General features: G+C 44.8%; 1 protein-coding gene across 1 annotated transcript in view; it reads left to right on the forward strand.

Annotated features, from left to right (window-relative positions):
• Positions 1-15,000, forward strand: part of LOC145416107 (uncharacterized) — a 207,466-nt gene that overhangs the window by 74,891 nt on the left and 117,575 nt on the right. The window contains 3 exon segments of the mRNA XM_080285199.1: positions 5,048-5,107; positions 10,696-11,151; positions 11,410-12,262. Of these exon segments, the coding sequence (XP_080141325.1) occupies positions 5,048-5,107; positions 10,696-11,151; positions 11,410-12,262 (1,369 nt within the window).

Below are 15,000 nucleotides of genomic sequence, written 5' to 3' on the forward strand. Positions count from 1 at the left end.
CCCTCCACCCCCTGTTTCTCTCTCTCTCTCTCCCCACCCTACCTTACACCTCACGTCATAGCTAACAAAAAAAGGTCTATGAATATCTATCGCTTTCCACTTAATAAGGCCATTCCTTTGTATCTATTTCTTTACTTATATTTTACACCAATCTACCTCTCTCTCCCTCACACTCTTCCCTATCCAACCCCATCCCCATCCATCCCCCATCCCCATCCTTCCCCATCCCCATCACACCCCCTAACCACTTCATCATTCATATCTCATCCACGTCCATCTTAGTCCTTAAAAAAATGATTGCCACAAAAGTCTACGGACACCTCCAGCCGCGTTTCACTTACACTGGTCTCTCTGGATTCCTATTTTACAATCACTCAACTCCGCTCCACTCATCCACTTCCTCCACACCCTACAGTACATCCACACCCCAGCTCACACATAATCCCCCCACCCAACCAACTCCACCCCTCCCATCCCGATACTTCCAAAGACGTCAACGGCACACTATGGTTCTTTCACCTGAACTTGGCTCAGATTTTTGTCCTTTTGTAGCATATTTCACAAAGCTCAGTGGCAGAAAAAGGCAATCCTACGGCTGTTCATCCATTCCATAGTACTTCTTCATGACTAGGATCAAATATTGGTGTTAATGTACTTTAACTCTGTATTAAAGATGGAGAGAAGACAATTTTTGGCCAAGTTAGAATGAAAAGCGTATGACCTACACAGATCTCTCTGCACGTCATTTATTCTTATTTGACCATGATTCGTCCTTTCTCATATGCACAAACCCCCCTGCCTCAGTAAACTCACCCTTCCCCTACAAACAAACTCTTCCTCTACTCAATCCACCCTATTCCCACACCCAGAAATCCACCCATCCCACCTCCACTCCACCCCAAATCACCCCATCACACACATCCATACCATCTTCCACCGTAGCCACTACACCTGCCTAAGACCCTGCCTGGAAATTAAAGCCAAGAAAATCTACGGACAAATCCCACAACGTTTCATTTACTCTAGTCCACTATCCCCGTCCAACACAATCCACCTCAAATCTCATATGACGCTATTCCCCACCCCTTACTCTCTCTCTCTCTCTCTCTCTCTCTCTCTCCTAATTTTTTTCAATAATAATAAAAAAAAAACTGCATCTTACCATGTGTATAGTATGTAGGAGGATTATTGGGCCTTGGGAACTGGCTGTGAGGCCTATGCCCAGAGTCGGACACACACACACACACACACACACACACACACACACCGTCTACAGGCCTATGGGGGGGAAATCTACGGACCATTCCCGCCATGTTTCACTTACTCAGGCCTCCACTTACCAGAGAAATCAATGACAAAAACTCTACGGATATCTCCCGCCACGTTTCACTTACTCTGACCTTCGCTTCCTTCCTGGCTGCTTCCCGTGGTTGATCACAGCATTGCCTTTACATTAACTAATACAAGGACACCTGCAAAAATGTAGTTCACCTCTCTCTCTCTCTCTCCTCTCTCTGTTTGTCTGTCTGTCTGTCTAATTTTCTATATTCGTTCTCGTATACATATATCTCCAACAATCTATTATTTGTGTGTATTGTTTCCTCATCTGCTCTCTCTCTCTCTCTCTCTCTCTCTCTCTCTCTCTCTCTCTCTCTCTCTCTCTCGAGGGAGGTGATTGTGTGGCCATAATTTATAAACAGGAGTTGGGGTCAAGGGGAGAGATGGAGGGAGGTATTCTGGGAGAGAGGGAGAGAGACTGGAGGAAGGGAGAGAAGAGGGAGAGAGATGGAGGAAAGGGGAGAAGAGAGAGAGAGAGAGAGAGAGAGAGAGAGAGAAGGGAAAGGAAGGGAGGAGGCGTGGGAGATGAACGGGAGGGAGGAAGATGTGAGGAAGGAAAGAGAGGAGGGAGGAAAGGAGAGAAAGAGAGGTCAAGGGTGAGAGGAACGTGTAAGTGAAATATTTTGAGAGAGAGAGAGAGAGAGAGAGAGAGAGAGGTAAATGACCGAGTGACAAACAAAGAGAATAGTTTGAAAGGGGAATGAAATGTGTGTGTGTGTGTGTGTGTGTGTGTGTGTGTGTGTGTGTGTGTGTGTGTGTGTGTGTGTGTGTGTGTGTGAATATTCTTGATGTATGTGTGCGTATATGCTCTTTGTGTGTATTTTTCATATGCTTGTTTGTGTGTGTGTGTGTGTGTGTGTGTGTGTGTGTGTGTGTGTGTGTGTGTGTGTGTGTGTGTGTGTGTGTGTGTGTGTGTGTGTGTGCGCGCGCGCGCGCGTAAGCATGATGAATGACGCAACCACACGAGAGAGAATATGAGAAAGGAAAAAAAAAACGCTTGCATATTGAAACCCCAAAATCTAAAAAAGAAAAAAAAAAGAAAAATCAGGTGAAAAAAAAATATATATAAAAATCTGATGAGTCTTAAAAAAAAATTGACGATAAGGTAAAAATAAAAAAATGATGAAAGACCAAAAATTCTCATGGAAAGTAAAAAAAAAAAGTTTCAAAAATCTATCTATCTATCTATCTATGAGTGAGTGGAATATCTATCTATCTATCTATCTGTAAGAGTGAGTGGAATATCTATCTATCTATCTATCTGTAAGAGTGAGTGGAATATCTATCTATCTATCTATCTGTAAGAGTGAGTGGAATATCTATCTATAAGAGTGAGTGGAATATCTATCTATCTATCTGTAAGAGTGAGTGGAATATCTATCTATCTGTAAGAGTGAGTGGAATATCTATCTATAAGAGTGAGTGGAATATCTATCTATCTATCTATCTATGAGTGAGTGGAATATCTATCTATCTATAAGAGTGAGTGAAATATCTATCTATCTATCTAAGAGTGAGTGGAATATCTATCTATCTATCTATCCATTTATGAGTGAGTGGAATATCTATCTATCTATCTATAAGAGTGTGGTGCGTGTGATGGAGAGAGATCTGAGGTGAGGCAGGGATGAAAGCAGTTGGGGAGAGACAGAACGAGGGTTAGGATGAGGGCAGCTGGGGAGAGGGTGCAGATATGAGGTGTGGAGAGGCAGGGGGAGGGGGGAGATAAGGTGGTAGGGAGGGAGAAGGAAACGGGGAGGGAGGGAGGTGAAGGGGAAAGGTTTTAGTGGGTGGGAGGGAAGGGAGGGAAAAAGGAAGAAAGGAAGGAAGGTATGGTACAGTGAAAGAGATAGAGGAGGGGGGGAAGGAAAGGAGAGAGGAAAGTAGGGAGGGAGGGATAAGAAGAAGGGAGGTGATGGAGAGAGAGGGAGGGAAAGAGGGAGGGGGTGGACTGATACGGACAGAAGTTGAGAAGAGGGAGGTTGGAAGGGAGGAAGAGGGGATGATCGAGGGAGGGAGGAGGAAAGGGAGGAGGAAACTAATATAGATAGGGAGAGGGAAGGGGAGGGAGCTAGAGAAGGAGGGAGGGGAGGCAATAAAGAGGGAGGGAGGGAGGTGGGAAGGGAGACGAGTTGTGGAAGATTTGAGGTAAATATGGTGATGGACAACGTGTGTGTGTGTGTGTGTGTGTGTGTGTGTGTGTGTGTGTGTGTGTGTGTGTGTGTGTGTGTGTGTGTGTGTGATACATACACAAATACACATATATACACACACACACATGCATACATACACAGACATATACACACACGTACATCGGCCCTATTGATTACTGGACTGTGTGGAGAGAGAGAGAGAGAGAGAGAGAGAGAGAGAGAGAGAGAGAGAGAGAGAGAGAGAGAATCAACCATAATTAAAACAGCTACAAATAAATCCAAACACGAGACAAACAAGATTAACGCTGACAGATCCTTTGCCTGAGTTCCACAAGAGTTTTATCTCCGTTTTATAACCCGTATTTCCTGTAGCTTTCTTCCGCCGCTGCTCAACCCGGATATATATAAATTTTGGGGGGATGAGTCGCTCCCTGCCAGATACGGTTTATGATGCGGAGGTGTGTGTGTGTGTGTGTGTGTGTGTGTGTGTGTGTGTGTGTGTGTGTGTGTGTGTGTGTGTGTGTGTGTGTGTGTGTGTATTCCTTTCTAGATATGATGATGATGATGATGATGATAATGTGAGTGTGTGTGTGTGTGTGTGTGTGTGTGTGTGTGTGTGTGTGTGTGTGTGTGTGTGTGTGTGTGTGTGTGTTCAAGCCTGTCATCAATCTTGCCTTGTGTGGAAGAATTTTTGGTCAACATAATTTATCATTTTCTTGAAGGTAAGAAAAATAAATTGACCTGATCATGTGTTGAGAAATTGTGGTTGTTTTTATTCCAGGCTGATACACACACACACACACACACACACACACACACACACACACACACACACACACACACATACACACACACACACACATACACACGCAATAAAGAGTAAATATAAGTAAAGATAAATAAAGATGGGTCAGAAGGCAGTGAAGGTAACCCCGTGTGCATGACCATCGATCCTTGTGGCTTGCAGAATGCTCTTAACACGCACACCAACACGCACACACCAAGCGCGCACACACACACACACACACACACGCACACCAAGCATACGTACATTGCTACACACACATACACACACACACTCACACACACACACACACACACACACACACACACACACACACACACACACACACACACACACACACACACACACACACACACACACACACACACACACACACACACACATGTATTCCTGTAGATCAAGTGAACATACTCGTACATACATACATCCATACATATCTTGCATACTTACACTTACACAACATACTCAGATGTTACTAAAGTACTATAAATACACTGGAACACACACACACACACACACACACACACATTCTCTCTCTGTCTCTCATGCACGCAACCTGGTTAATTAACGCGGTCAAGTACTCAGGACAAAAGAGAGAGAGAGAGAGAGAGAGAGAGAGAGAGAGAGAGAGAGAGAGAGAGAGAGAGAGAGCGTAAAAAATAATTCAAGCATCTTTTTTCTTCAGCCTGGGATGATGGACAAGCAACAACAACAACAACAGCAACAACAACAACAACAGCAGCAGCAACAGGAGCAACAGAGACAGCAGCAGCAGCAACAGGCCCAGCAACAGTTCCAACAGAAGATGGCCGTGAGTATAAGTCCCCCCCCCCTCCCCGCCTGCTCTCTCTCTTCTCTCTCCCACTGTGTTATGTGACGCATCGTGAAATGAACGCTGAGTTACCTAAAAATACCCCAGAATACCCAAATACCCACCAAATTCCTTTATAATATACCTAAATATACCCCAAAAAACCCACATACCCACGAAAATTCCTAAAAAATACCCCAAAATACCCAGATATCCCAAAAATACCTTAATACTGAAAAATACTCCAAAATATCCTCAAAAAATCCTAAAAAATACCCCCAAATACCCAAATACTCCTCAAAATTCCTTAAAAATACCCGAAAAATGCCCTGTTATCCCTAAAATTCCTTGGAAATACCCAAAATATACCCCAAATTCCCTAATATCCCCCCAATTTCCTCGGAAGTACTCAAGAATACCCGAATATCCCCACAAATTCCGAAACATACCCCCAAAATACCCAAAATATCATAATCCAATTTTCAAATACCCAGACATACCCCAAAATACCCCAAATGTCCTCAGATATACTCCAAATACCCAGATATCCCCCAAAGTACCCAAATGTACCTCAAATATTCCCCAAATATCCTAATTTGATCTTCAAATACCCAGATATACCCCTAAATACCCAAAATATACCTCAAATATACCCAAAATATCCTCAAATAAACCCAGATGCCCTCAGATATACCCCAAATGCTCTGAGATATACCCAACATATCCATACTCAGTCCTTTAAATTACCCAAATATACCCACAAATACCAATCAGTCTAATATATGCCACCACACTATCCAGGTACCCAAATATAGTCCTTCAATACACTCAGATATACCCCAAACACCCAGAAATACTCAAATATATCTTCAGTATACCACCCATATGCGCGTATATCCCAAAATATGCCTTCTAAATAACAATATACTCCCAGAAAGGCATATATAAGAGTATAGCCAATGAACACAACCAGATATAACCAATGTGATCCTTCAGTATACCCAAATATACCGATATATCCTTAAATAATCCACAAACATACCCAAGAACATAGTATATTCTTCAGCATACCTCTATATCCTTACCTAATCCTTCAGTATACCCATATATACCCAGATATACCGGTAATAATCGATAGATATACTCAATAACACAGTATATCCTTCGGCATACCTCTATATCCTATCCTAATCCTTCAGGCTCTCCTTTTCTCTCCTATTATCCTCAATCGCCTCAATTATCCTCATTCAATACACTATAAATATCCAATCATCCACACACAGTCCCTTGAATATCCTCCCATGATTCTACGGATTCTTTCATATTAAAAAAAAGAATCACAGAATCCTTTAACATTCGCCTCTTCCCCCTTTTCAATATCCTAAAGTCCTGAATCATACCCAAATCTACCCCAAAATTCCTTTACATACCTTCCTCTGTGTGTGTGTGTGTGTGTGTGTGTGTGTGTGTGTGTGTGTGTGTGTGTGTGTGTGTGTGTGTGTGTGTGTGTGTGTGTGTGTGTGTGTGTGTGTATGCTCTCTTTTTCTGTGTGTATTTTTCATATGCTTGTGTGTGTGTGTGTGTGTGTGTGTGTATGCTCTCTTTTTCTGTGTGTATTTTTCATATGCTTGTGTGTGTGTGTGTGTGTGTGTGTGTGTGTGTGTGTGTGTACCTGATGTTCCCCTAATCCATTCAGTACGATGATTTTACATTTTGTTTCCTACCATCTCTCTCTCTCTCTCTCTCTCTCTCTCTCTCTCTCTCTCTCTTGTACACACCATCTCCTTGATCCTCTCTTTCCACTACCTTCACTCTGCCTTCTTCTATCTCCTACTCTTCCTCCTCCTCCTCCTCCTCATCATCATCATCATCATCATCATCATCATCATTCATTTTACTTTTCAAAAAACAATCTCGATTTTATGATCAAATTTTATGTCCCTTGTGATGCATAAAAAACTTAAAATCTCTCGCATCCTCCTCCTCCTTCTCCTCTTCCTCCTTCTCCTCCTCCTCTTCAGCTTCGTCTTCCTCTTCTCCTCCTCTCTTCTTACTTGCTTTTTTTTCCTTCCTCATTTTATCATTTTTTGTCTGATTCTTCTCATTCTATTTTGTTAATAACGGTCTACCTATATTGTTTCATTTCCCCATTCCGTCATTCTTTCTTTAATTCATTCATTTATTTATTAATTTCTTTATTTTTACTCCCTTCATGCATATCATCCTTCGTTCGTTCATTCCTTCTATCCATCCTTCAGTCCATCCTTCCTTCCATCTTTCCATTCTTCCTTACATCTTTCCTTCCTTCTATCTTTCCATCCTTCCTTCCATCTTTCCATCCTTCCTTCTATCTTTCCATTCTTCCTTCTATCTCTCCATTCTTCCTTCCATCTTTCCATCCTTCCTTCTATCTTTCCATTCTTCCTTCCATCTTTCCATTCTTCCTTCTATCTTTCCATTATTCCTTCCTTCACTCTATTCAAGCTCCAGCCATTCATTCTATTCGCCCTTCTTTCTCCCTCCCTCTTCTCTCTCTCTCTCTCTCTCTCAGTCATTCATTCTATTCGCCGTCCTCTCTCTCTCTCTCTCTCTCTCTCTCTCTCCTTTCAACAGCCTCCCGTCGTCAAAACACAGCCAAATCTCTCTCTGATCCTTCTCTCTCACTTCTCACACGAAACCTCTCTCTCTTTCTCTCTCTCTCTTCCAAACTTCCATCCAATCCTTCCTTCCTTTCTACGTATTCCTTCCCTCCTTCTCAGAATTCCCTCTCTTCTTGCATCCCTCCATTCCTTCCTCCTCTCAATCCTATCTTCTTCTTCCCTCCCTTCCTTCTCTCCTTACTTCCTCCTGTCCTCTTTCCTTCATCCACTCCTCCTCTTCCTTCTTTCCTCCCTCTTCCTCCAATCCTCTCCCCTTTCCATCCTTCCTCCTCTTCCCTCTCTCCTTTGCTCAGATCCTTACTCCTTCCAGTCCTCCTCCTCTCTCCCACTTTCCTTCCATCCTTCCTCCTCTTCCCTCTCTCCTTTCCTTCCACACTTCCTCCTCTCCCCTCTCTTCATTCCTCATATCCTTTCTCCTTCATTTCCTTCCATCCTTCCTCTTCTTCCCTCTCTTCCTTCCTTCCATCCTTCCTCCTCTTCCCTGTCTTCCTTCCTTCCACCTTCCATCCTTCCTCCTCTTCCCACTTTCCTTCCATCCTTCCTCCTCTTCCTTCTCTCCCTTCCTTCCACCCTTCCACCTTCCATCCTTCCTCCTCTTCCCACTTTCCTTCCATCCTTCCTCCTCTTCCTTCCACCCTTCCACCTTCCATCCTTCCTCCTCTTCCCACTTTCCTTCCATCCTTCCTCCTCTTCCTTCTCTCCCTTCCTTCCACCCTTCCACCTTCCATCCTTCCTCCTCTTCCAACTTTCCTTCCATCCTTCCTCCTCTTCCAACTTTCCTTCCATCCTTCCTCCTCTTCCCTCTCTCCCTTCCTTCCTCCTCTTCCCACTTTCCTTCCATCCTTCCTCCTCCCCCTCCCTCTCAAATGAATGGTCTTGCTGGCTGTGGTTGGTCTGCTTGGGCTGCCGCTGCTCATGTCTGCTGATGCTGCTCTGGTCTGCTCTGGTCTGCCGCATCTATCCCATCCCCCCCCCTGGGCCGCAATGGGAGAGACATAGAATAGATAGAATAGACATACTCACATCCCTTAGTTCACCCACCAAACAGCTCCGTACTGGACTAGGCACGCGCACTTATAGCTACGAGAGGAAGACTGACAAGGAGTGCTATCTACATCCACTGTACCCCATCCACACCCTATGTCTGCTGGTGTGGGCTGGTACGGGCGACCTCATGTATCACTGTAACCCCTACGAATTGCCCCATTAGGTGTGTGTGTGTGTGTGTGTGTGTGTGTGTGTGTGTGTGTGTGTGTGTGTGTGTGTGTGTGTGTGTGTGTGTGTGCCGGAACTATGTGTTACAATAAGGCACAACCCCTGCCTGCAGTTGCCCGCACCAGCATGCATTTAGTATGGACGCGCAATTAGACTTATATGACGTGACTGTAGATTTAGCACCGACTGTGACAATTATAAAACCAAAAACCAAGCGAAGAACAGAACTACCCGGCCAAGTTAGCTAAAAGTGCTACATTGAGTAAGGCAAACCGAATTCACGCAAAATGATTAAAACTGTACTGTAACTGCCAAAAAATCACCAAAAAAACACAAATAACTGCAATGAATTAAAGTAGAATTGAGGAGAAACACAAATCTACTTTTTGATATTACGTAATGTTACCAATACTTTCGCTAACAACAATTTTATGTATATTCGGAAAAAACCTTGAAAATCACAAATATTCAAAATTACCTAAAGCTCTCTATGTACTTCTTTCATTAACTCATCAGGTATTTCCTACTTCCCCCTATTTCAAATGCTGACAACACAGAGAAGTTAGTAAAGTCAGCAGGAACGTACGTCTTCCCTCTCCCACTGCTTCTGGGTGACTGAAATGCTGGGCAGGGCTACGGGACTATGTTGGGGTAGAGAGAATTGACGTCACTTTGAAACAGGGCTAAGTTAGGAAAATGACCACCAGGGCTAAGGTTCAACCTGGGAATTGTCTTTTTACTTCTACTTCAAAACAGTGACAATATGCACCAGAATATGTATGAGTCTAATGCACGTGTGACGAGGCCTTGATCTGGACGTAATTCACACACAGAAACACACCTACTTGTTACGCACGTTCCCTCCTCCCCCTCAAACACACTCTCACACACACTCCACACCCCAAAGCGCAGTTGACGCCCCGGGGAAGAGTGGGCGTGGTAGTGGTAAGGCATGGAACCAAGTGAGGGAGGACTGGAGTTCACCCCACCTCACCTCCACACTACACCACACCCTGAAGTCGGTCCACTTTAACTTGGCCTAAAATTACCAGCTCTCCATCTTGAGTGAGGACTTGCAACAACAGCATAGCACTGGCCTAGAATACAGCGCTAGTCACGAAGAAGTGTTATACAAAGGTTGAAGATTCGTAGTCTTGAAGGAAGTATATCTATATGTGGATTTTTTTGTAACTCGGGAGATGAAACGCTTCAGGCCCAACTTTGACCTTTTTCGTTTTGGGCCACAACCGATGTATCTTTCCAATCAAGATATATATTTTTTCCCGACTGTGTTTATACTACTTCTATATCAAGACTTTACTGTACTATGATATCAAAACAGTACACTATTTTTCTGTCTTTACGTATTGGTAAATAAGCTGCCAAGGACGAAAACCTCTGCAATTTAGGGTGGATGAAGGACAGATCCTCACTAACACTCCTGTTGTAGCTGGCAATTTTAGTTCAGGTTGACGTGGACGACGTATATACGACACCCAGGCTGTAGCCAGTAGTTTGGTCTTGCCTAGAATAGACGTGAAGCGGTAGTGACGTGAACTGACCTGACCTAGCCTAGTCTAGTTGACCCCTTAGGGCGCCCCGGGTGTAGTGTGAGTGTAGGCTCACTCACAAGTGGTGGAGGTTTCAGGTGTGTGCTGGTGGTGGTGTTATGGTGTTGTGGTGTAGTGTGCTAGCAGCGTGTGTCTCCATCAGGCCGGTACCGCCCCCGCCCCCAGCCCCGCCAACACCAGCACCACACGGCCCCAGGGCCCCCCACACGGACCCAACGGGACTGGGCAACACGGCCCCCATGGCCCCACACATGGACCCATCGCCTCCAGCAGCCCTCAGGGGCCAGTGAGACACCCAGAGCCCTACGGGCCACACGGACATGGACCAAACAGTCCCTCAGGACCACACAGTGCCAGGCCTCAGGGACCCCACGGACCATTCCCGCCTCGTGGCCCAGGCATGCACAACGGGCCACTGGGCCAGCCTGGTGGACCACACAGTCCCAGGGCACAGTCACCTATGAGGGCCCCCATGGGGTCACCGCAGCCCCCGGGTGGGGATGCGTCGCGGGGCAAGGAGGAATCTGGTGGAAGCATGCACGAGGCGGCCGCTGCCTCACCCAAAGCCTCACCACACCACCCAACAGAGACGGACAGGGTATGCATTATACCAGTTTGTTGTAGCTGTCATGTCATGTCATGTATGTGTCACATCTTATTTTTCTCTCCTGGCCTGATGCATGACTAAATTTGCCAATATTGCCTAGTGGTACTGTAGTGTGTCTAGTCATGTGTGTGAGTCACCAACAATGTCATGTGTGGTGCCGCTACATAAACCCCCATGGCTCCTCTCCTAACACCCCCCACCAGCTGTCACTTTGGTTCCGGCCTCGCTAAATCCCGGCTCACTTTACAGGGTATGTTCGGGCCTCAGGCTGATCAGCGGCCGGGTCAGCAGGGATTCCTCTCCCAGCAGCAGGAGGGGCTACAGCAAGGGAACCAGAATCAGAATCAGAATCAACTTGGTACTGCTGACCGTGAGTATGCCAAGCAGCCGTCTGTCCTGCCCCCCCACACCTCTTTCCTTCCTGTAAGCTCTGCCCAGCCTCGCCCGCACCCCTCACAGACCTGCCCTGTAAGTGAATCCCAGTACATACCAGTTAAGAGGGCCACAGATCCTTACACAGACTCTTCCCTGTCTCTGTCAACCACAGAATCTCTTTCCCAACTTCCCATCTCCGAGAGTCACACACCGGACGCCCCCAAGCAGCCCACCCCACCACCAGTGTCGCAGGAGGTAACTACCCTTAGCCATACCCCAGCCAGCTCTTTCTCCTTCAGTAACGCTCACAGCTCCAGGTTGTCCGGGCTCAGATCCCCACCGGACAGTGAGCTCAATTCAAAGCCCAGGGCAAGGAAGGAGCTCTCCCCTACCTCGCCGGAGAGCAAAAAGAGTCCCGAGACGGAGAAGAGCTACGAGGTGACGGACGAGGACAGGAAGCGCTATCTGGCCTTCCTGAACCACCCGTCCAGCCCGGAGAAGGAGGCCCAGCCGGAGACTCGAAAGGCGGAGGAGACGAAGGCGGGCGATAAGAGCGAGGAGAGGGTCGGTGAGGAGGACAGCGAGGAGGAGGTGGAGTCTCCCAGCCTCCTCACGGCTATGACCTTCTACGACCACTCCCCCGGCGAGGTCTACACTATACACGAGGACGAGGAGGAGGCCAGTTCCCCGACAGCCCCCGACGGGGTGTCACGCCCTCGCAGGAAAGGTAGGGCCATCAGGACACCGAGGCACAAACACACTTACCATCCACATCCCCTCGTGGCTGACACTGGTTTGGAGGCAGGGAAAGACCAGGGTAGATTCTTCTCACGTCTCTTGTGCTTCCTATAAAACCACATATGGTTTTTATTAGATAAGCAAGAGAACTGGAGTGTAGATCTTTCCACACCTCTTGGTCTGCCTGCACAAACAATCTGATGGTTAACTCCCTGTCAGAAATCAGATTTGCTTTTGCAGAGACGGCAGGGAATGGAAAATGCAAAATACTTCCGATTCTTTACATCTGGCAAATCTAAGTTGTTCATGTGGAGGGGACAGGGAAAGAAGGGTACAAGATCTTACCGTTTCTCTCGGCCTCTCTGTACGAACACATCTTACGTTTTGCAAGAAATACGATAAAGGGAGACCCCCAGAATCTTCCCTCATCTCTCGCTCTGCCGAAAAAGCAATGTTAGCAACGACGGGGAAAGGGATCGTAAGCTGTTATGTGGATCTCAGCCCAGACTCCCTTGCCAACCCGCTGCTCACCGTCCCTACACGCGAGTCACCAAAAGAGTGTTGTTATAGTAGATACACACACCACCAGGAATACTGTGCACGTCAGAGGGTGAGTGTATGCAGAGGTGTACATTTTAGGGTTGGCGCTGACTAATGATACTGTCTTGTGATGGAATATGGACGCTGTTTATGAGGTATTTTTGCGACAGATTGAAAAAATAGTCCCGCTAGCCTACCCTGCCTCCATCTAACCAGACCTAACCAATCTATCCTACCCAAACTAGCCAAACCTGAGTCAACCCAACCTTCACCAATCTAACCTACCCAATCTATCCTACCCTAAACTAACCTACCCCAGACCGACTCATCCTTCCCTAGTCTAGCCCACACCTATCCAATACCTAACCTATACCAACCTAACAACCTAACCTTCACCAATTTAACCAAACCAAACCAATCTATCTACCTAAACTAACCCAGACCAACATAACCATTCCCATTCCTAATCTCTCCTAATCCTGCAAGTTAGGCAAAAAAGAAGAAACCAAAGGCTGAGAGAAGAACTTAAATCAATCTGACCACCCATTCCCTTTCCATCTGTGCAAGAAATGAAGGGGAAAAAATGCACAGTACTCCTCACAAGACAGGCCCATCCTCTCAACGCCTGTCCTGATCAGTTCTCCTCTGTACGTCTCACTCAAGGCTTTCAATAATCACGCAATTGATGTATTGCACCCATCGACCTTGCGCTGTATCGAGAGGGAGTTTCACGTGTGTCTCTCGCCCTCTCCCGGCTAAACCACGAAGTGCGATATGTTAAGCACTGAATGGTACCTTGTCAACGGTTAATTTGGTCACATAATATAATAGTCCCCGACGTTATACCACTCTCTATACGATATATGCTGGGTAATATACTCACATACTGCAGTCACAAGTGCTAAAATTGGTATACCCATATAATAGAAGCGTTATACCACTCGCTTTAAGATATATGCTGATTAATATACTCACATAATATGGTCACCAACGCTATATCACTCGCTATACGATATATGCTGGTTAATATACTCACATAATATAGTCACCAACACTATACCACTCGCTATACGATATATGCTGGGTAATATACTCACACAGTAGAGTCACACATGCTATACCGCTCCCTATACGGTATATCCTGCTTAATATATCAATCACATACCAGTTGCCTCCACCATGCTATATATCGTACGAGCTATAGAAAGTATACTCTGAACTATATCACAGCTTCTATCACCATATATTATAGTTATAGTCACAATGCTATATCACCCGTTATACTTTAATTGGTGGCAAGTATAACTATTCTATCTATCTATCTATTGCCAGACGCCTTAATCCCATAAGGGGTGGCCACAAACAAATCGCCTCCATGCAGCCACAGCTTATAATAGTTACCAACACGTCATACTATCGCTATACGTTATACTTCTCGCTATACGATCTACTACACACTATACGATCTATGGATGATATATTATAGCTTATACCACCAGTCTTGATATATACAGTATACTCATATGCGCTATATCACGCAGTTTGATATATTTACAGTCGACGTATACCATATAAGTTTCTATTTCCAATAATAATAATAATAATAATAACAACAATAATAATAATGATACTACTACTACTACTACTACTAATGATGATGATAATAATAATAATAATAATAATAATAGTAAAAATGATAATAATAATAACAGAAATAATAACAACAAAAACAATAATAATGAAAATAACAATAATAATAATAATAACAATAATAATAATAATAAGATATGGCTGAATTATATAACCACACCGAGGTATACTGCAAGATATAACGGCCACCTATCCTAATGTTATACTCACAGACATACCTATGGATATATTTACGGTATATATATGCTGATGTTTATATAATTACACTAATATAACGCCACCTGAGTATACCTGCTTTCACGTATACTATAATCATTCGCTATAATTCCTAGTATGACTGAAAAATATAACCAATGTATACTAAAAATATATATATAACCAGAAATATAATCTAAATATACTTGTGGCTTATAAGTTATCAAGACTGTTATATCACTCGCTATACGATATATAAGTGGTATAATCAGAGAGAGAGAGAGAGAGAGAGAGAGAGAGGCCTGTATCATACCACACACGAGTTCCGGATATACAGCTGAT

Source organism: Coenobita brevimanus, chromosome 104 (genome assembly GCF_032717465.1).
Source record: "Coenobita brevimanus isolate Jiangsu-jjx chromosome 104, ASM3271746v2, whole genome shotgun sequence".
Lineage (NCBI taxonomy): Eukaryota > Metazoa > Arthropoda > Malacostraca > Decapoda > Coenobitidae > Coenobita > Coenobita brevimanus.